The 23,898-nt window shown below is 43.1% G+C and overlaps 1 protein-coding gene across 8 annotated transcripts in view; it reads left to right on the plus strand.

Annotated features, from left to right (window-relative positions):
- Positions 1-23,898, plus strand: part of Trc (Serine/threonine-protein kinase tricornered) — a 62,217-nt gene that overhangs the window by 2,748 nt on the left and 35,571 nt on the right. The window contains exons 1-2 of one of the 8 annotated variants that reach the window (XM_076447011.1): positions 5,954-8,328; positions 10,648-11,116. In XM_076447011.1, the coding sequence (XP_076303126.1) occupies positions 10,714-11,116 (403 nt within the window). In that variant the 5' untranslated portion in view covers positions 5,954-8,328; positions 10,648-10,713. The other 7 variants (XM_076447027.1, XM_076447034.1, XM_076447030.1 and 4 more) reach the window with 7 other exon arrangements.

Consider the following 23,898-nt stretch of genomic DNA (forward strand, 5'->3'; position numbering starts at 1 on the left):
AGAATTGTCGCGTCGGAGATCGGAAAGTTCGAAATCGTAACAGCCTCGTGCCGGTATGCTTCGTTCCGTATACTTCTTGCCTCCGGTTCATGTTCATCGGATCCTTGAAAAAAAATGAATGTCGAGAGTGTGCTTTTAACCCTTCTGTAGACAACCGACTACCCGGGTATCTATTTACTGCATTTCTTTCAACAACTTGTTACTATTCCTCTCAGAATACTATAAAATTTCTCTGAAGGGGTCTATTCTTCGTTCGCTAATATATTAATTTATAGTCTTAACCGAACCCCTTGCCGTATTTTAACGAGTCAGACTCGTGATGAAGATTATAACTAGACTGTGGATCTTTATGTATGTAAAATAAAAGTTGTCTTCATCGATTGCAAGACACAGAAGCCATATAAAACTTTCTTTCTATTTTCAACAATTTTAATAAATCGAGAATAGCATATGGGTGTTGTTAAATTGTCTTAATGTTTTTACTGTTTTAAATTACATCCACCGATTTTTGTCGTAAATGCATAAAATCCGCAGTCTAATTACAAAAATTCTAAGAAATATGAATGCTACGCGTTGCTTTTTAGATTAAATAAAATAAGTGTAGCCATACAAAAAATATAATTTTTCTTTTCCCTTCTAATCACTGTGACTAAAGAAAATAGTACGGCAAGGTGTTAAAATGAGAATTTGTGCGAGTATCTTAAATAGAAAATGTTTTAAATAATCTATTATACATTTCGGTTGGCTACGTAACGGTTAAATTAGCATCGGGCTGGCAGTAAATAAATCGATATGATTACAGTGCGTTGGATGTTCTCGCAACAAGATAGCCAGAGCCATTGTTCTTGGAAGAGTCCATAGGGAAGTTGACGCGGGGAGCTCTGTCGAGATATCGAATACGCGTTTATTTTTTACTAGAGTTTGCTCGTAAGGACGTAAGGACCGGAGGCCGATATACCGTTAGCCATTCCGCGACGCAGCGCGACATCCTCTTTCCTATTTCGCGCAGAAGATTGCGCGTTCCCGCGCAAACACCGACGTTCACCGTGTCTCTCGCGTACAATAGGTGATCGACCTGAATGCGTTGTTTTCCTCAAAGTTAGGCCACCGCGTACCGCCGTGGTACGACCGTGGCGCGAAATCGAATAGTCTTGTCGAGTCTCGTTGAAGTAGGAGCAACGATTTACATGAATGTGAACGCCAACTCGGATGCGAACAGGCGAACATGTACGAGCCCGTTCCTTTCTCATTGTAGCTGCTGCTGCTTCGGGTCCTTGACTCTGCCACTGCTCGTAAGAGCGAGGCGAAACTTTACGTAAGCACTTTCTATCCGCGAGACTCTGATCAGTGATTGGTGAAAAGCACAGGCTGCCGGCAAACCGCAAAACGTTTGCCAACATAGCTAGCCAAAGAATTTCTTTGATACCATTGCTTGTCCGTGTTCGTCGCTGACAATGAGCCGCTCGATTCGACGATCGACAGACCACAGTTCACAAGGGAATACGTAAACTGTATACTGAACCTGGCCACACCGATTTTCATGTAGGAAATACGCGCGCAAGGACGATGATTTTCTTTCTTATTCGGCATCTTTCTTTGTCCCTATTAGAACCAAGATAAAATCGGTTTTCTGTAAGTTCGTAGCGCGTTTTCAATGCGAATAGAATCTGCAATGTTTCTTTTTACGCAGGTGCGAAGAGGCTACAGAAGTGGAGACGCATCATCAGCAAACAGCGGCAACAACGATGGGCGTCGCCGAGGACGAGACGCCATCCTCTTTGACTTCTCATCCCAACCCTAACGTTAACAATCCGACTCAAGAAGGTACGTGATCGAACCGTAAGCCCTCCTCTCGAAAGACAAGTATTGGTTCATCGCAAACATCTAATAGGAAATATCTGAAACAAGGATTTCGAAAGAACCCTTGGATGACTATTTCACATTTTTATCGCGAATCGGTCCAGGGAACGCTGAACGGATACAACGAGCGTTTTAAAAACTCGGGTAGTGGTTTGCTATCCCGCGGGATAGATGTGGGATTTATTTCTAATATATATTTAATAAAGAATATAGTGGTCATCCACTAGGAATTTCAGATTGAAACTATTTTCTCTGTCTCTCCTGTACATGTTTATCAGGAAATACGTTTTTTGTACGAAATATGTCTAGAGGAGAGTAGCCTACTTTGGACTGTGGCCACGCTGAACCACCGAGTCTCTTGAGAAGGAAAAATGTCTGCGATAAATGTACATATTATATCTACACCTTGTATCCACTAATCAATTATGAATTTGTAAATTAGCTCCAACCTATCCAGACGTCCGTTCCGTTCCAAATTTGGCTACTCTCCCTCACGTATACCAAGAGGAAGGAAGTAAATACTTGCAAAGAAGATACTCGGTAAACACAGCGTGTCGCAATTTCTTGTCTAACAATAAGGACTATTGTCTTCCTGTCTCGCGCGGAAGAAATGAAGAGCGCGGTGCAAAGTTTCCGCCCGTATCTTTCCTACAATAGACGGAAGTTACTTTCCGACTGCTTCCGGTTTCCGAGTTTTCACGAGGCATCTTTCTCCTCCGCGTTTATTTGTTTTCCGAAGAAATTTTTCTGACACCGTTGTTGCACAATGTCTGTTCGGACGCACCTGTTTGTTTCGAGCGGATCGTCGTCGATGCTCGAAGGACAGCAAGGCGAATAGACCGTGCCCTTGACTCCTTTTTTCTCCAACTCGTAAGCTTAAACGATCTTACAACTTAATTCGCAACAGATACAAGTACATACGTTGAGAAAGAAATTTCATGGCACTCGCTATTGCACATTTTTCTTTCGCAACTGAAACTTCGGATTTCGAAACACAACTGTGCACGCTCGCGCAAGACAGACACGTGTTATCAATCGGGCTCGTTCACCTGCTGCTGGCGGTGCTGTCGTCCGTTGGTAACGTAGATACCTTCGAAAGGTGACGATGCATCCAGTTGGAAAGGTGGACGCGGGTTCGCTGTTATAACTGTGATCGTTAGGGATAACTCGAATCGGGTCGGAACCCGAAAATTAGTAACATATGGTTCGGGTCTCCGAACAATAAAAATTTTCTGTTTCCCGACCCGACCAGATTTCTACTTCGGGTACCCGGGGAAAATACCGGATCCGACCGGAATTTCCGGGTACCCGCTCACCCCTAGTAATTGTAGTTCCAGTGGTAATCGTAATCGTAATTGTTATCGTTATCACGATGGCAGCTGCGGTCGCCCGGAGCTCTTGGCTCGTCGACTCCGGTATTGTTGGGTGCTATTGTACATAGCTGTAGCTACTGTTGCAGCCACGCGTGCATGTCCCTAGCTTGTTAACGTTATTAGAGTGGAAATCCTGCTCGGATATATCTGCACGACCGCTCTACCGATTCCCTGCTTCCTCGAAATCTACTCTTCCGAGACGCCACGCCGGCAATCGGAGTCGAGACGAGGCTAGACGAGATCGGAATCGGTGACAACGATCGTGCGCTCGCATCCGAAGTTAGAGACTCTTTCTGTTTGTCGGTGTCGGCGATGCCAATGCCGATGGCGCCCAATGAGTTCTCACGGAGAAAGTGTAGCATCGATTTCCTATACCGATTACATAATCTCTGAATGTTTTTCGTAGATTTTACGAACCAGCAAGGTTTACACGGTGATCGATGTGACACGTAGATCTTATATCGCGTTTTTCACCCGGCGCAGTCGATCGGGGTTCGGCTTCCTCCGACTAGCTCGTGTAATGCGTGTTATTGGTCGGCGAAATGTACGTTCGGCTACAACGGTTCCGCAATATTTTCACCTGGTATGCGACACGTAGCGCGGAGTACTGCGGTATTTCAGTTGGGCCGGGCTGTGCTTTGAACTGTTGCCAGCAACCTCTGTCCCTCTCCGTCGCTCCCAGAGTCTCTGCTCGTTGTTCGCTTCGTCCCTCGCTTTGTCTTTGTCTTTGTATTTCGATCTCCTGTGGGTATTCTGGGTCAAGTGTGTATTTTAATGGTCAGCGACGTCGGCAGAGTTTTTTTTTCGAGTTGCACGAGAACCCACGTTCGAGGGATCGAATCGAAGTCGCGTGGGTGCGCGTCGCGCTCCGCCGATCCATAGTGTACCGAATGGCCATTTTATGTGGGAAACAGTCGTGTGAGAAAATAGATATAACATATTCATATATATGTATTCTTCTTTGGGAATGTTTACTGACCCTAATTATTAGGAGTCATCAAAACCTGACCCGAGGTTCAGGTACCCAAAATTTGCGGGTACCAGCCTACCTCTAGTACCCGATACTTTACATTAGTATTTTATAATGTAGGATTAGTATTCTTATGTACAAACAACTTTTTCATCTTCATTGGTAACAATTAACAATAAACAATTTTGCGGCAAGTTTCTTTTACAAATGTCCACCGGTTCAGAGGTGCGAGCCTGATCTTCGTTTGTAACGCTGCCTATTCGCAAAGGAACAAGGGCACTTATTGTCCTTAACTCGTGTGCTTCGCATAATTCGCTGGAACTCTAGAGAGGAATTCGTGGATGGCGCCTCTATTTTTGCATAGAGGTCGTCACGCCGCGTCCAGTCGTTTCACGATTAATTACCGTAGAATCGGTGCGCCGAGATGGCGGCTTCTAGTCGACATAACTAGACATCTAGATGTCTGCGTTGAACGCGTGCGTGCGTTCGGTCTGACACGGGAGTTTCCCGCTAGAAATTCGAGTTGTTGATCCGCATCAACGACCACTTCCTTTTCGTTATTCGCCGTTTCATTCGATTGATGCTCCTAGCCAAAACCTGGCCCTGGCTGGGCCCGCGAAACGATTCCACAGTTGGGTCAATATTAACGATCGAAACAATAAATAACAGATGAAAAAGATATCATTTAAAAAAAAACTGTGCTTCTAGGAGAAAAAAATTTTTATATTGACATTTTTATATTCCATACACAACAATTTCTGTACCGACTAAATATTTTCTTCTACACATTCTCAATGAATCGAAATTTTTTTAAGATATCCTTAGCAGTCAACCGCAGATGTTTGAAATGCGTTAGAAATTGTATAAGGCTTCGTATAGATAGTTATTCTTTCGAAACAGAGATGTAGCGATTAAGAAAATATCGAGGAACAAGGAGAAGGAAGGGAAGCGCTAGAGAAGAGGCGCGAAGTCGCGGTGAACTCGATCGGACACGCTTTCTGTTTTTACTTGGTCCGTAGAACGGCCGGTTACGCTCCTCCTCTCGAATAATAAATACAACGACTTTCCATTTTCAATGTGAACGATGTTTCGTCGTTTGCGTCGAAGACACGTTTGCGCGCGCTTACGATTTCTCCTAGGTCCGAGGTAGAGCTTCGAAACGGAAACAAGAGAGACGGCGACGCGAAGGTCGCGGTAATTTGCAACCGGCATCGAATGCGTCTTTTCCTCGCGCTTCGGAAGGGTTGGTGGTTGCACGCAAACATGCGTGACACCGTTTCCGTTAGAATTCGTCTATGAAAATACAGAAAGTCATCGGCATCGAAAAAATTGGAGAATTAAAAGTACTAGAGTTCGTTAGCGTAACGAGTCATTGGAAGTGGCTGTGTACATCGACTCATTCTGTACATTGGGTGGAGCACGCATACAGTTGGAATTATCCTGTAAGCCGTCACCGATGACGAAAAATATTGCTGATAAAAAAATTCGAGTGGTTTCGACGAACATACAATTTCGTAATCTAATTGTAAGGTCTTGAAAAAGATCCGAGATATACCTGTGAAGAAGAATGTTTTAAAAAAATACAAGGGCTGATTCTTTCGGACGCCGTCGGACGAGATTGAAATATTTTAGATTGGAGGGAAAGTTCTGTCGTATTTTACAGAAAACATTTGAATCAATTTATAAAAATATATGTTTAATATCATTTAATGGTAGAATTTCACCATTATCTTTCAGATAACCGGTCAACTCGTGTTTCCCAGTGACTCATCAGTAGACTGCGGATTTTATGCATTTATGACGAAAATGGACACGTACAATTTAAAGCAGTGGACGAATTAAGAAGATTTAAGGACATCAGTGTACTAATTTCAGCTTAATAAGACTATTAAAAGAAGAAAGGTATTTCTATTTGGCTCCTGTGTCTTGCAATCAATGCAAACATTTTTTATTTTGCATAAAGATCCGCAGTTTGCTGATCAGTAACATGTGTTTTTGGTTTACAAGCAAAATTACCAAATTATTTCAAATACGACAGAACTTTTCCTTCAACCTGATAAAAAGATTGCGATTTCAAGATCTTTCCAATCCGTCGATGGCAGCAATTAGCATGCGTAAATCGGATCGAGGGGAGCGCGAACAATGACGCATCGTACGGAAAACAAAGACACGGTGGCTCGCTGATATTGTTCGACTTTGTTAATAACTTAAGAACGAATCTGTAATCGCAAATCGTTTAAATCTTTTGAATTACTCATTATAACTCTTTTTCTACCGTGGACGAGATATCTTGTCACCATGATTTCGTAGTAAAATATTATGGACGAGATATCTCGTGTGTCTTTATTTTTCATTGATATGAAGTGTTTTCTTTGTAAATTTAATCAATTGTGGAAGGTGCTTAAAGATGATGAATATAAAACACTCCATATTTGACACAATTAATGTTTCCATTGTTTATTTTATGTGGAATGCTTGAAAGCATGGTGAAAACCTGACATTCTGGGGTTTTTTCTTTTTCCGTTTTCTATCGCTTTTCACTAGGCTCAGCTGTTTGGGTTTCACTATTGGGTTTCATTATTTGTCAATACAAATAATAATTGAAATTGTATTTGTAAATGACAATTAACTTTATTATTTTAAATAATAATTCATTTAGACTTGCTCAAATAATAAACAATTATTTTTGCTTTTTATTTGAATATATCCAAATAACAAATAACTTATTATTTAAATTTCTATTTAAATAATTATTTACTTAAATAAATTTATTTATTGCCCAACACTGACTGTATCTTTCTGCATTCCATACAACAAAAACAATAAAAACTCCATATCTCGTCCATTGTAGCGAAAGGGTTAAAACTAAACCTACCGAGCGTGAAGAGTAACTGGTACATGTTCCCTTATAAAAATGACAAGATTGACGTTATTCAGACTTCGTGCGACTCCTATTATAATACGTGCTCTACTAAAGATGTCTATACAAAGATTTCTCATGAAATCATTTTTATTATTTCATTAATTGTTAAATTTTCTCCGGACTGTTGTCGACCGTTCCGCTAAAAATTGCAAGTGTCCGCATACTTGTGAGCGGCGGTGTTGTACGCTCGTGCATGAACACGCGCACGCCAGCTCCGAAACAGAGTCAGAAAACGGGGAAGGAAGAGAGGGAGAGAGCGAGAGAGAAAGGGTGAACAACGGAGAGAGGAAGTGACAGAGAGCGACGATTGCCATTGCTGTTGCCCCTGCCATCGCGGCGCCGTTGCCATCGCCGTTACCACCGCTGTTGCCCCTGTCGAGAACCAGAGAAACGGAGAAACGGAGAAGCGCGTTGGCTCGAGCTCGAGCAAGGCGATCGACGACAACAGTGCGAGAGCGTCGACGCGTACCGCGTATCGCGTAGACTCTAGAAACGCGCTTCACGCAGTCGAATCACTGCTGACTAGCTGGCTGGCTGGCTAGAGCTACTCGTGTTCTCTCTCCCTCTCTCTCTCTCATGACTCCCAAAATGGGTTAAACGGTGCTCTTTCGACGTTTCAATCGTGATTCGATCGTGGCTCGCGCGTAATCTCCGGCGGGAGGTCAGTGTTTCCACGAGTGCGAGATATCGGGGCAAAGTGAATCGCGTGTGCGCCCGATCGATCATTCGTTCGCTCGTTGAATCATTCGAAAGTGCCGTCGAGTATTACAGTTCGCGCGTACTGTGACCATTAAACGCGCAATTTTGTGTAACATTTATTTTTACATACATATATACGTCGACTTTACTGGGAACGTAAACGTACGGACAACCTTGATCGAACGGGGAAGAAAATTGGATACACCGGTGTGCTCGATAGCTCAGCGAGGAGCATCGCGCGGGAATGCCGAGGAACGGATAAATGCGGGAATTTGTATCGATTCGAAAAGGAGACGAGAACAGCTAACGTAGACAGTGGATGACGACAGCGCGGCCAGCCGCGGACAATGCCGCAACTACGTGACCGACCGAGCCTCGATCACCGATACAACCTGCCAAGATCAACGTCGATCTCGAAGGGCGGCTCGTCGCGTCGTCGCCGTTCCTCCTAGGAGCTTGTGCAATCAACGAGCAGATCCGAGGGAACGATTATTTTCGTCTAGGTTGGTTGATCGCGATGAAACGCGCTTTGGATATTGTGGAAGCTTCGAGGTGCGAACGCCGCTCCACCAGAAACCGTTAATCGCGAGCCTGGATCGGATCGAGCGAAGTAGGACGAAGCGCAATAATCATACTTAAACGAGTAGTGGTGTCTGCTATTCGCGAACGCGCGCTTCAGCAATTTCTTCCTGTCCGGAAAGATTTCGAACAATTACGGAATCCACGTGGATTCGATTCGTTCCGATCCGATCCGACTCGGTATACACGATCGACGACGCAACAAACGAATAGGACGGAAACGACGGTATACAATGGAAAATAAATGTGTCGCGAGGAGAACGACCAGACGATCGTTATCGGATTTACTTTTGAAAGGAAGCGGTATCTTTTCCTCGTATTTCGTTACCGCGAACCACCGATAAGGGTGAACGCTGGGAGTTGACGTGGATCCGGAACGATCTTGCGAAACACGTGCGATCGCGCGATTCACGGTGCGGGCGCGATAACCGTTGCTGCGTATACCGGTCGTCCGCGCGCGCGCGCTCGCACTCACGCGACCACCGCGCAGTGCACCGAATGGTCATTCTAGGTGGGAGAATATGCACTGACGCAGTAGAAATTTTAGTCAAGTTAATTTAGTTTTTTAAGTATTAATTATTTCTGTGAAATGATCAAGGTTTTTGTCAGTGCCTTCTAGAATAAATAGAACGTAACAATGTTAATATTAGCTTAGTTCTTCGCTGGAAAATCGTCGAAAAAATCGGTTTTTGTTTTTTTTTTAACTATCGCGCAGCCAGCCGTAAAATCTGAAGAAACTCGTGAACAATAATTATAAAAATACATATATCGGTACTGTAAAAATATAGATGTGGTCATTCTAGAACTTTCATGTGAAATATGCATTTTTTAAATTTTATTTGATGGTTTTGATTTTTTACCAACAGGAGTTTAAAAATCTTGAAAGAATTGACATGTCTCAGATTTTTCTCAGAAACAAGGACACTTTTGACCACCTTATCTGGCTATACCCAAATTTGTGTCTTTTTGTTATATGGCCCAATAGTGATTTATTAAGGGACCAGAAGCAATTAATGACACGATTTTTTTCCACGTAAAATGGCCATTCGGTATACAGTGCACCGTTGCATTTCGAATGTAGAGCAGTGATTTCCAACCTGAGAGGCGCCAAAATTTTTTAATAAAAAATTAATGTTCACACCATAATATCTACAGATAAATAAAACTTAAAATATAAAAGCTAGGGAGGCGCGGAAACAAATTTTTTGAGGGAGTCGTAGTAGCATAAAGGTTGGAAACCGCTGATATAGAGGGATACAACGAATACGGAAAGCGATTCGTCGTGGTGTGCGCAACAAGTTCAGGGAAGCACGTGACTCCTCGAGCAGCTACCGAAGCAAACATCCGAGCAACAGAATACATAGATAACGTGCGTAGTCACGGACCTTATCCGAATCGCGTATCCGTGTAATTCTCTCCGTCTTTCTCACAGTCTCTCTGCCCTCTCTCTTCCTCTTTCGCAAGACTATCGTAGGAAAATTCGCTGGACGAATTCGAAGGAAGATTCGGGAGTCGTTGATCAGATATTCGTGAGACTAAATGGGTGGGGGGAGGAAGTGGTCGTCGAAGAAATTTGGTATCGCTTCTTACCAAGACTCGGTTAACACTAAACCTACCATTACCGGTCAAATGACCGTTTCCAGATTTTGTATCTCATTAAACAATTGTTAAATTTACAAAAATGCTTTCATTGAAAATAATTATACACGATTCTATTCTTTATTTAACACTAGACCTACCACCACCGGTCAAATGACCGGCCTCTGGTTTTTTATTTCATAATTATTGAAATTATAATGATACTTTCACATGTCATAATAAAAATCGCAGGAAAAATTCTATGATGTCAATTTTATAAGGCAAGACATGCCATCCATTTTTAGAACTCTGTGGGTTTAGTGTTCAGCACACATTATAATAAAAATTGCGCGAAATCAAAATAAATTAGTCATGTTTAGTGCTTGGTAGTTTTAGTGTTAAAAGTGATAGGTCGATATACATATGTCGGATTCTCTCGTATATTTCCCAGATATTTTTAACGCGAGAAGCCGGTTCGCGTTTTCAGGAGTAACGAGCACCGGTGTGGTCCCTTCAATGTCGTTTCTGTTTCGGAAGTATTTATTTCTTTAAAAACAATATCGGACGATATCTTCCAAGAGCAAAGATATCGTTTACGTAAGCAACAGCGGCAATCGAAATCCGTCGCTAGACCCGCGCCAACCTAATACGTATTTCGGCCGAAGGTGGAAACCGTTGAACGACTTTCCCAGTTGGTGGGTTCGTTTTCGACTTGTCCGACGAGAGAACAAATGCCTGCCGCGTCGGAAGACTGGATGCCGCATCCGGCCAACATAACCAGTTCCATCACCACCGTCAAAGGTGCTACCATTCAAAGCACAACTACAGCTTGGATGTCGCCGTACAGCAGAACGTCGTCTTCGGAACGATCATCTTCAAATAACAACAATAATAATAATAATAACAATAACAACAACAACCATCATCATCATCACCATCACCACCACCATCATCATCACAACCACCACCACCATCATCGTCGCAACAGTAGCAGCAACGGTAACATCGCTACCAACAACGGTAACAACAATGGTGTTGTCATACTCGAAGGATGCCGACCACCCGCTGCTACCACGGCTAGAAGATTTCTCCGGTGGTTTAGCAGGCTCGGACAACCACCGATGGGAAAATCAGGTAAATCCTGATCGATGATACGATACGATTCACGATCGAATTTGTTCTATGCTCGGTATCGCGATCGAAAGTATGTATTTTTTGTGGTTGAATGTCTTCTCTGAGCCTCTCCGATGGAGCGTTGATCGGATGTCCCTTTCGAGAAGACGCGAAAAGCTTGCTGGCAATTATGGTGCTTGCGAGATCGACAGTTTTGCTTCCGTGAAATATCCATCAAATCTCACGCTAAATTTCTTTTAACGCTGAACCTACCACCACCGTTCAAATGACCGGTTCTAGACGTTTTGTTTCACGATTATTGAAATTGTGAAGATGCTTTCGTGCTAAATAATAAAATAAATATATTTAATAGCGCAGATATTGTCATATAAACCGCGCAAAGTTCAAATTTTAATCTTGTTATTTTTATAAGGCAACATATACCGGCTACTTTTAAAGCTCGGTAGGTTTAGTGTCAACTTACCTGTTTAGCTTACGATATTCCTGGCCCTCGATAATTTCCAAAACGACATTTAAATGTCTAAAAATTTCCATTTATTGTTCAGTTAATGTCGTAAATAATAAATGAATGCGTTCGATTAGCCGGCGGGTAATCCGAGAAAGCCTTCGAATGCAGAAACTTCAAATTTTCTCTTTTTACGAGGAGAGCAGCGACTCGATAAATTACGGGACTGTCTGCGAAAGCACGGCAGCGCGACACTACGTCGGAAAGTAATAATGTCTCGGCATTAGAATGAACCGCACGGTACTGTTAGTTGCAGTTAGTCGCAGGTGCTACACGCATACTATCGTGGCAGTGACCACTTAATAAAAAGACGGCGCTTACGAAGCGACGACGGGAGCATACGCTTGCTCTCGTAATAGATATAATGGTACAGCGCGCAATCAATACCAAAGCTCCGGCCGATAACGGTGTCTCTTCTCGTCGCCGAATTCTTCTTCTCGTTTTCCGTGTCCGAAATAGTTACGAGCTCGTGCGGCTGCGTGCCGGCCCAGCGTCGTCTAGCGTCGTTTAGTAACGTGTACCATAAGCTTTCGAGTATGCTGCAAGTGCAGTAAAGCCTTGATCCAAGAAAAACCCTCGGGGTCCGTGTTGTTTATTAGATTCTGAAATATGAAAGAGACCAATACAGTTCAATTTATATCATGTTTACTGGGATTTCAATCAGAAAAATGCCGCAAATTGTTGCTGAAAGTCCCATAAAAAAATAATTAAAAATACGGAAGTTTTGAAATTGTTTTGACATGTTTACATTACAATCTTATCGGCAGGGAGTATGCAGTGGAGGGGGCAGGCAATGTTTCTTAGATCGTCAAACTACCATTTTCTTAGACGAAGACTTTACTGCATCAATATATTCCAACATTCTAGCGTTATCGCATTTCGGTACATAAATTTGGTACGCTCGATCTACAGTGCGAGCATAAACGTTGGAATCTGCCGAAATAATTCCGTGAAATACGGTTGACGCTTAACACGGAAGTGAGTGCGTTGAACGCGACGTACACGTATTTTTCTTTCCTCGCGAGGAGAGGTTGCGCGCGTTAAGTTAAACGTCGCGTCGCGTCGTTCGCACTAACGAGCGTTCCGCGTCGTGTCAACAAAAGAAGATTATTCTTGAGATTGTAAGTCGGAGCGCAGCGGGGCGACACGATAACTGGGCCGGAAAGAGGACGAACCGTAAACTTGATAAATAAACATTAGAGTCGGTGCGCAAACCAGGTCGCGATCGCTGCTGGTAACGGCGTGCCTCGGAATTCGTAATAACCGCTTATTCCTTCTCGCTTCATTCTCTGCTGTGCCCCTTCTTTCTACGATTATATTACACGAGTACACGAATATAGGAGTACGCGTATCGTAACATGTACGTAGACTTCGGGCCAAAATTTCGAATTTCGTTCTGCAAAGGTGCCATTTTCTTTTGGTTCGTACGAGACATATTAAATACTCGTACCCTCCTCCCGCTGATCGTTCCGAATCGGAACGAACACCGACAACCATAATTTTTCTATATGGTCGTTCGCCGTATCCTCCACGAAATACCCGTTACGTATTCCGTATTTTATGTTGTACAATCTGTACATATTCTGTATTCTATACTCTTTACTCTGTGTAATATTTACTCTCTGATTACTCTGTACTCACTTTACTCTCTGTAATCTTTACTCTCTGATTACTCTGTACTCACTTTACTCTCTGTACTCACTTTACTCTCTGTACTCTCTTTACTCTCTGTACTCTTTACTCTCTGTACTCTTTGCTCTCTGTACTCTTTGCTCTCTGTACTCTTTACTTTCTGCACTCTCTACTGTATTTACTCTTTACTCTCTTTACTCTATACTACTCCCTTTACTCTCTGTACTCTGTATTCTGTATTGTGTATTCTCCACCCACGGGAACGAGTTCGAATCGAGAGCACGTGTTACGGCCACCGACGATCTTCCAGCACAACGACGTTCTAGCATCGCTCGACTCGCGAATTAGTCTAATGAGAGAAAAAAACAGCTTACGCAAGCTTGCCATTTATAACCTGACCGTCTCGATCGTTCCGTTCTGCTTGCTGCCGACGCACGCACGGATATTCAATCCCTGTGTATTGTATCGAGTCGTCTCATAAGGCGCGGTGTTTTTCGAGGCTAACTTCAATTGTGAGTGTAAACTAATAACGCTTACGTTCGCTTTTAATCGAACGACTATTTCATTTCGTTTCCAACGCGTTGTTGGAGTTTCGTGTCAAACAATTTCTGCCACGGTGTAGCTATTTTTCAATTCAAGCGGTACGCGATGCCGACAACGAGATTCGTTTACACCCGTTCCCTGACGTTTGAAAGTAGAAAATATTATTTTAAATGAATAGACATTTTAGACTGACCAAAAGGTGCACCTTCAAATGCATAGAAAGACTATTGTATGTCGTAAGGAAAGCACAAACATGTACGAAGCATGATAGTACGAGAATCGATCGTTATTGATTGATTTTCACGATTTTCGGCACCGTTTGTCCCCGGATAACACTGTCCAACAGCCAAAAACGTTTCGATTCTCACTATGCGATTCTTACAAGAGTTTTTCGCGCTGATTCCGAATCTGTCCTTGATTTTCCCTTACAATTAGACGCACAGTTTTTGAGAAATTTGAGTTTGAGAAGAAGACACATTTGTTTAAAGTTGAAAAATATGTCTTTTTTGTGTGTCTAAGAGAAAATCAAGGACAGATTCAGAATCAGCGCGAAAAACTCTATAAGAATCGCATAGTGAGCATCGAAACGTCAAAAAAGAGTTGAAATTTGTTGGACCGTGTAATTTATTCGCTGCACAAATCGGGTTTTCGCAGCGTTACTCATTATTCGAGAATTTGTTTTGCTCCAAATATTATCGGAACGTGTGGCCGAACGGTGTACCGCTGCAGCGTTCGAAGTTCCCGCCAAGTCGGACGGAATATGATGTATTTACATCGTCCATCGAGGTCGATGCAGAAGAAAATGGACAATCGCACGTGAGAATTATTTAATTAAACGCAGTCCGCAACGTTGAGTAATTGTTGGCTGGTAGTTTATATGGTTACACGAGCAGTCGATACGGTGCTAGAGCTGGTCTCGCTTGTCTGGCACGACACATGGGAAAACACCGGCCGCGCGACCAAGTTTCATTCGTCATTCGTTTTCCTAGAATTCGCGAAACAATTATCTTATTCCGTTTTAACGACTTGTTCGTTTTCTTTCCGCCGAACTGTCTTGTCCTCGAGTATTTTGTTTGAACTTTTTCAGTGTCAGAAATATGCCACGGCCGCTGTACCACTTTTAATAATCACTTTTATTGGTAAGTTTTAAAAGAGTTAGCAAGAGAAGAGCGTTTTAGTCGTAGCTAATTGATATCGCGTATCCTCCTCGCATTTGCAATTACAATATCAGGGTCGCCTGGAACAATCTTTTTGTTGGAACACTATGCTTTGTGCATCGCACGAGGAAAACAGAGAAGGTTGGGAGGTAGAGAGAGAGAGAGAGAGAGAGAGAAAAGAAGAGGGGAGAGAGAGAGAGAAAACTAGAGCGACGTTGCATTGCTGCTACCGCTATCGCGTATGCCGCGAGGTCATTGCCTCGTAATCGTCGCAGGAGGTTTTAAACAGGTGCTCGAGCAGGTAGGCTCGTCGAGCGCGCGTGTCACTTGCTCGAAATCATTCTTCCTAACGAGTAGAGCGTATTATACATACGTTTGCACATGTATGTGGATGAAGACCGTGAATGAGCCGAGTGCGCGAAATCGATAACAGAAACAAAGAGAGATAGCGTGAGACGCGAGTTATTTCTTGTTTCTGTTGGATGTTGGTTTCTCGACATAAATATGTACTCGATAGGATCTTTTAACAACGACAGTAGAAACGAAACGCCTGCGCGAGCGGCGACGTTGCCGTTTACTTTCCAACGGACGATTTTCAAGGTTTTAAACAGCGGGATGGAAAGTTCGAAGCAGAATGGTACCGCGAGCGATCGCGTTCTAGTTGTCCGGCGGCGTTGGACTCTTTGAAAATTCGAAGGAACAAAGGAACGAAAAGCGGAGAGCGTATTTCGAGGCGAGGCGATGCTCGAAAAGCGAAAGTGCTCTTATCTTTCGAGGCACGCTCGCGCGTAACGGTCTGTCGAAATTCGTAGCGAGAACACCGATCGTAGAATTTGAAATTCTCCGGATAGGTAATCGGATCTCGTATTCCCGAGAGCAATGTCTTTACAATAATACTTGTCGGCTGTCGAGTGTAGGCTGGCTGCTGTCGGGCGTAAAGGTTATCGTCCGCGGCGAATCGAAATCGGTCGCGACAATGGTCCCGATCGATTGCGAAACATTTCCGTTCCTCATTATTGATTGAAAATCGGAAATTGGTCGTCGCACAGTGGAGCATTTGGCCCGAAAAGCTGGACAAGAATATTGCAATGTTATTTATAGTGTCAACTTGAATTGTAATGCAGTTCACTGAATTATTGGTCAGTTTTTAACATCACTAATCACTAGACTGCGGATTTTACGCATTTATGACAAAAATCGATGGATGTAATTTAAAACAGTGAATATATTAAAACAATTTAACGACGCCCATATGTTATTCTCGATTTATTAAAATTGTTGAAAATAGAAAGAAAGCTTTACATGACTTCTGTGTCTTGGAATTGATGAAGACAATTTTTATATTGCATAAAGATCCGCAGACTATACTAATTACAAAAACACAAGCAATAAAGAGCATAATATTTAACAGAAAGTAAAGTACATACTTACCTAAAAAGATATCTGTAGAGGAAAAAGTTGGCATCATTTCTTTGCGATATAGAAAAATCATTAATGAGCGAACAGCAATTCAGAGACTGGTTGAGAGAAAGTATACTACGAAAACGCTTCACCTTTAATGAAGCATAACATGTCATGGGTGAATAAAATTAAAAATAATTCAACTATCTCAGAAAGCAAAAATTTTATATTTTAGACTGTGCGTCGATGAAACGGAGACGCGAAATAAAGTTTGGCGGGCGAGGTCAAGGACTGTCCGCGAACGGGACCAGTACGTATTACCGCCTCTAATCTCTATGCTCTAGACTACACGTATATGTATTCTATATTTCATACGACACATGTGACCAATACGAGCACGTATATGTATTTGCATAGACGCTGGCTCGCGTGCACAAAGCGATCATTATGTCGCGCATGCGTCGGGTCGACGCGGCGCAGTGGTTTGTTGGCTGAATGTGTTTCGTAAAATGGACTATGATTGAGGGCTCGGTAATTGGCACAGAGGTGCGACAGAAATATGGAACCTGGTCCCATGTTCGAAATTGTCCCAATGCTACCTTCGATTAAGGGCGTAGTCTCATTTCCAGGATTGCAAGGGTGCGGGATGCGCCTTCTCATTTCTCGATACTGCAAAGATGGGGGTTTTCAGTAGTCGAAAGCGCTAGATAAAAGATCAATTTAGGCCGCAGTCGCCCTCAAGTCCAATTTTTAAGGTTACAAGGCGTAATTTGCATCATTCGGCAGCGTAATTTGCATTATTCGGAAGCATACAGCTGCGCATGTAGCTATTTTCAAAATGATACCAAATATGATACCATTTCAATTATTTAACTTGTGTAATGAACGATGAAAGCTTTTGACGCGACCGAGGTAGCTTGAGCTTCTTGGCCCCTTGCGGGGTATGCCCCCCCCCCAGTAGAAGGGATAAGCGAACTGCCTTAAAACGGTCTCCTCCGTCGGACTTCGAATGGGACTGTCTAGAAATACATATACCTTTAGCACTAGAACTACAGAACTCTAAACACAATTGGCATATATTCCCTTATAATAATGACACAATTGCATTTGTTTAGATTTTGTACCAGTTTTGTTTAAATATGTACTTCAATAGAGAAGTTGACTAAAAAAATTTCTCAGAAAACATATTTATAATTTTAATATTTCTATTAGAAGAAATCAGGAGCTAGTCATTTTGATTCATCCGGTAGTTCTGGTGTTAGTTAAATTGAAATCAGAACGATCTTCAAATTAGAAAACAAATTATGATCGTAAAAAGCAAAGTATCTCGTAGGTTGCTCCTCAAGTCATTACATATAAAGATATCCTGGAAAAAGCTCGTTCAGCCTCTACACTCGTAGGTTAATAGTTAGTATCAATGCAACATCGACATAGTTCATCTTGCGGGTCGTCATTCGCGTAATTTTAATTACACGCCTAAATCCGCAGAATTTGCAGGATTTCTAAACGAATCGCAGACCACGCCGATTCCCGACTTCTAAACGATATTTTACTTTAAGTCGAACCTGAGTCACGTGGAACGTGGAACTCGAAGGCGCTGTTGCTCCAGGTGTTTCGCAACGAGTCTGAAATTCTATTACCGGCTAACTGTGATCGACTGTAGTGCTTATCGTCGTTCCTTTCGCTTTTCCCGCAGTTTCGCGTTCTCGCTTTTCCATCCGCGTGGTTGGTATCGATCTCGCTAATGAAATTGTTCGGCGCCGCCTGTTGTGCTTCGTCCTTCAAAATTCTGCTGTCCTAGAAGTTTATTAGCAAACGTCCCGATGACTGTGCTACTTCGGTAAACGTAGCTCGACTATTTAGCTCCGCAACTCATTGCCACCGCTGTTGAAAGGTTCGTCACAAATTCGTTTCAAGGTTTCGGGTTCTGTTTTAATCCTCATCGATTACGGTTTCATTTAGGATCTAGATTCCCGTTTCGATGAGAAAGTAGGCAGTAAGCCTCTTTCGCGTCTATCGAACGGTCGTTGTTGCCACCTTTGAACGAATCTTTTTTCCCGGTTCTTCTCCGCGATAGACACTGTGTCTAACATAATCGTGTGCATCTAGATCAGTTTCTTCGATCGATACGAAAACCCCGTTGCATTCGATAAAGGATACAAGAGATATGCGGTGCTGTAAAAAAGAAATCCGAGTCCATCAGCTTTTTTTTACCACGCTTATATTAGCTTGCCGAGGTGTTGCTGTATGCGTCAAATCTTGTAATCGAATTTTAAACCACTTCTCGATGAGCTAGAGACTTGAAACTTTAAACATAGTTGAGAACTGGATAACAATGCAATATTAAAAAACAAATTTTTAAAAAACTGTGCGTCTAGAAGAAAGAAAAATTTTTATATTAACCGTCACACCTCGCCGCGCGACGATCGGTAGTACGTCATCGCGTTCAGCGATCCCCACTCCGCGCGCCAGCGCTCCCTACTCCACTACGTGTACCCACTCCGACTCATCCCCACTCCACTGGCCCACTTCACACTGAAGGTCAGTGTATAGTTGTGGTGTTCCGTTCATTCAGTTCCATTTCGGACAATTTCGGACTCCATCAAGAGACGCCGTCTCTCGAAGTCATCCCCTCATTCTATCTTGTGTTTCTATATCTTACTATTTTATACCAGTATTACTATATCTTGCGTTCCATTTAAAAAAGACTAAAAAGTAGAAAATAAAACAATATATATAAAAAAAACTTTTTAAAAACCACGCTTATATTAAAATGCATTGAAAAGGAGAAAATAATTCTTTTAGACATTGGTGACTATAAATAAAAGCGTGAAGCGTCTGCGAAGATTACGTCAATATAGTTGAACGCTCCACGCTTTTATCTATAGTCACCAATGTCTAAAAAAATTATTTTCTCCTTTTCAGTGCATTTTAATATAAGCGTAGTTTTAAAAGTTTCTTTTCTATATTTTGTGCTCGACTATATCAGAGAAACCGACGATTACGTGCCCGATTCGGTGAAACGAAATCGAGGAATCGATGGGTCGGCGAGCTTATCTCGGCTAGTGGAACGATCGAGGGTATGATGGCGCTCGTTCGATCGCTTTCGCGACCGAGGTCGATCGTTTCGGCACACTACTCGCGTTTCATCTATCGTTGACTCGACCACACGGAAGTCGTTTTCAGAGATTTTATTCGTCGGCCGTTCGGACGGGCCCCATTGGCCGTGAGTAGAATGTTATGCCGGCCATACTTTGATCCGAGGTACAGGTACAGTTATTCGTAGAGCGCGTGCAACTTTGGACCGATGGCGTCACTCGGGGGGTCCGGTCGTTGCGTCAGTCGCCCATCGTCGCGTCGTGGGTCGAGTTTACCGCCACGCTCCTGCCGTCGTTGCTCGTCTTCATCAAGACTCTACGACACCGTCCACAATTTTCGTTTCCTCGACGTTTGTTCTCTACATTGCGCTTTTCTAATCCACGCTCGACGTTTCGGTGGAATAATTTGCTCGGGTGGTTGTAGCTAAACAGCTACAATTTCTTTTTAAACGGCTTTGTTTCATCGCTGAAGTGAAAAGTTCAAAATGTACAAGCTGTCTCCAGTACGGGCCGGAACGTGTGATGTGGCAACCCCGCATACAGACAGAACATCAGTCCGATCCAGATGAGGGGAGGGAGCACGAATTAAGGGAAGAAGTTACTCTCTCTCTCTCTCTCCCTGTCACGTGACTGGGCCGCGGCGGAAGTGGGGGAATAGCATCGTAGAAGGGGAAGGTAGAGTGGGGACAAAAGTCTTAATCTGGCGACTCTGAGCCGATCAGCTGACCCCGTGAAGCTATTGCATATGCGCAGTAGCGTATACAGACGGTCGTAAGGTCGTAATATACAGGGTGATTCTAGAAATTGGGACTAGTTACTGCTCTTTTTTACTACAAGAAGTATCCAAACTCTCAATCTGCCGTGTTTGATATAATGGACACAAAATGTCAAATATCTCGTGAAGTATTGACATTTCGATGACCTTGGACCCATTGGATTAACAAAAAATTGGGGTGCATTCAAGAATAAAATGGAATCGGTGCGTCCACATAAAAAATAACGACATAGGAATTTACGAAGTGTTATGGCATATGATTTTTTCTCCTCTATCATTTAAATCAACTTGTCCCAGTTCCCAGAATCACCATGTATAACGCGGACGACTTCAAATCGGACTGAGACAGCGTTGTCAAACCATGCTCCGGCCAGCACTAGAGGCGGCCCACACTGGGCCCGATTGAAGAAGCACGCGACATGTTCGAATAACTCCTAAACCACTAATGATATTGCAATGCAATTTGAACTGAATATTTAAAAAAATAATTCCTCCTCAGTGATTTGTAACTTAATATACTTCACATTTGTTTTTATTAATTTCTTTAATCGAGTTGTTCAAAATGTGAAAGTTGATTTTTCCCAAATTGTCGCGTGCCTCTTCAATCGGGCTCAGCGTGGGGCTATAACAAGGGAACAACGAAATTTTAACGTGGAGTCTTGTTGATCCGACTTTCGGATCGACGGTATGGCAGTTCAGGAACCACGCAGAGGTGGTTGCGAAGAAATCGTAGCGAAACGATCAAAATTGAGAAAAAGCCGACCGTGACGAATTACCGGTGCGTCACCACACGCGTTCCTCGATCGCGGTGCAGGACACAGACGAGAAACGCGTGTGCTCCTCGCGCTCGTTCAGACTTTCAGACGTGATCAGGCGCGTTCGGAGATCGGTCACGTTCACGCGTGGGCACGTCGTCGGGTTCTCCCCCTATTTTCATAACGCGTGTCATCTAGTCGGACTCGCTCGTGTCCGATCGAGTTCGTCCGAGCAACGAACGGTTAGTCGATCGTTCAGTCACTCGGTTAGACGGTCACCGAGTCGCGATCGTGGACGAGCGCAACTATTAATTGCCGATGGATACTACCTTCGATTTCGATACCGGATTTCGTTGTTCGGAACGGTTCCCAGTGAATTTTCTCCGTAAATTGATCAAGTAGCATCGCAATCGCGAACACAAGATCGTCGATCCAAGTGTGGGCGCGCGCGTGTCAATCGATCGAAGCGATCTGCACGGGATAAAGGTTCGGTTAAGGAGAACATACGTGGCCGTTTATCTGTTCTTCGATTCGTATTTTTGTATTATCGGCAAGGACGAAAGTCGAGGACTGTTTCGACATAAATTACCATCATCATTAGAACGGAACAGCAAGTCGCGATAATGTATCGCGCGCATTCGATAACGCACGAAATAAGTGTCGTTTATCGATATTCTTCCCTGAAGAGGAAGTTTTCGTCGGTCGGGCTGTTATCGAGCTACCTCCGACGAGGAAACCGCGACTGAACCGCGACGCGGCCTGAAGGAAATCGTTCGAGCCTTTTGAAAGCTTACCAGTGGTCGACGACGCGCATCCTTTGCTCGTTACCGCGAATCGGTGAGTGCGATCTGTTTGGAAATGTGCGAATTGCGAAGACCCCGCTCGAAATAAGCCACGCGCCGATTCTACCCGATCCGGTTCAGTTCTTTCGAATTCCATAGTCTATCGGGGAATCGCGACTACGATTCTAGCCGAGCAAAATTATTTTTCATGTCGTCTCTATCGTAAGTATTTACAGTGGACGGACAAAGTATTCGTACACCTTTTAAAAACGAATAACTTTTCCAAAATTCGACCCGGCAGCTTAAGCTTTTCAACACGTTGCAAGGATTAGTTCACTAGCTAATGTAACTAATGTTACTGGCTAATGTAAATAATTTTTAAAAATTATTATTAGTCGCGCAATTGCGAAGGAAATGCCTGTGATGAAAATTTAAACCATGCATTTTGTAAATTAAAGTCAGTTATATGCACGTACAAAGTTTCATTGAAATCGGTCGACGCATAAGAAAGTTATGGGCATTGTACCTACATGATGTAGAGATCTTTGAATTTAGAAAAAGCTTACAATTTTTGCTATTTTGAATGGATCATATTTCGTAAGAACCTTGATCGTTTTCGATGAAACTTTGTACATGTATACATATAACTTCATTTTTTCAATTTATCATTAAAGTCATATGTATTACTTTTTCCTTCGCAATTTCGACCAATAACAATTTTCAAAAAAATCTACACATTTGTTAGTAAGCGAATCCTTGTAACGTCTCAAGAAAACTCAAGCTGTCGGTTCCAATTTTGAAGAATTTTTTTTAAAAGGTGTTCGAATACTTTGTACACCCACTGTATCTGCGAAACTCAAGATTTTCTTTGACGTTCGGTCGATTTGTAATGATTCAAGTGACGTTATATTCGGGCTTGTCCTTACGCGTAAGCTTGCAACGAAGGAGCACATGTGAAATTAACATTCAACCGAGAAGAATTGGATGTAACAAGGTCGATCGAATAAAACGCAACAAGACATAGCGATCACTTAAATCTCGACTTTTCGGTTGAGATGAAAAATTAATTCAACTCTGACGAAAATCTATTTCTCTGTCCGAGTAATAAATATTGAGTTTTCGTAATTTGCCTCGGTTAGAATTGCACTTTAGAGCAACGCTTGACGAACGGTACAACGGTTTGCACGCCTCCGGTGACGTAATTTGTCGCGAGTGCGAAGGTCGCGTCGATGTAGCAGGATTTAATACAGAGTCAAGGATAATAATTAGTTGTTTGTGCGCGGTGATTCTTCTAGGGGAAATCGCTGCGGCGTGACCGTTCTGCCGAGCCGCGAAAGGTCACTCGTTATCGTTGCGGGGACGGATTCTCCGTGGTAGAATTTCTCTGGATCGTTTGCCAACTTTTAATCTTTGCGACTCGTGCAAAGTAGCACCGATCGGTGTTTGTCGATGCGACGCGTAACGGAACGAACCTTGACTATCGCTGGCTCGAGGACACGAAGAAACAAGTAGCTCTACACCGTATAGCGGATAGTCTCTGTTAACGGTTGTAGGCGTGACTCGATGCGAGCGATCGCGTCATTTGTTTTATTCGTCGCGTGTAAACTCGACATCGATCGAGACAATGGATCCCGTGTTCCCTCTACGAGAGCCGCGGATGGATCATTTCTTCTACTTCGCGGAAAAGTTTAATTTGCGAATAATCGAGAGACGAGAACGCATCTTTTATTTGAAAAATTTCACGGATTTTTATAATTTCGTTGTTTTCTATTTATGTCAAGAAAATAAAGGGTCGCATCGTTTTATCCTTTGTCGTAGATAGATGACGCGGAATCGTGAAATCATGCTACCGAGAAAAAGTTGGTTCGAATAAAAGAATCTGGTGGCGTGTGGTCGCGTGTCGTTTCCCCTTGTATCGGGTTGGATCGGGACGAGTGGTTTCGATCGATGGTGAACATAGCGCACGACAACGCAACGACGAGTCGGCCGACTCGAGAAATAATCTACGGAGGGTCGCCGCAGCCGTTATCGATGTACGATTCGGAACTGTTCAAGACCGTGTGGACCAAGCTAGGGCAGATGTGCAGCTACGTTACCTGCGCCAACTCTTATCTTTCAGGTCAGTTCGAGAAAC

The sequence above is a fragment of the Lasioglossum baleicum genome, chromosome 2 (assembly GCF_051020765.1).
Source record: "Lasioglossum baleicum chromosome 2, iyLasBale1, whole genome shotgun sequence".
Classification (NCBI taxonomy): Eukaryota; Metazoa; Arthropoda; class Insecta; order Hymenoptera; family Halictidae; genus Lasioglossum; species Lasioglossum baleicum.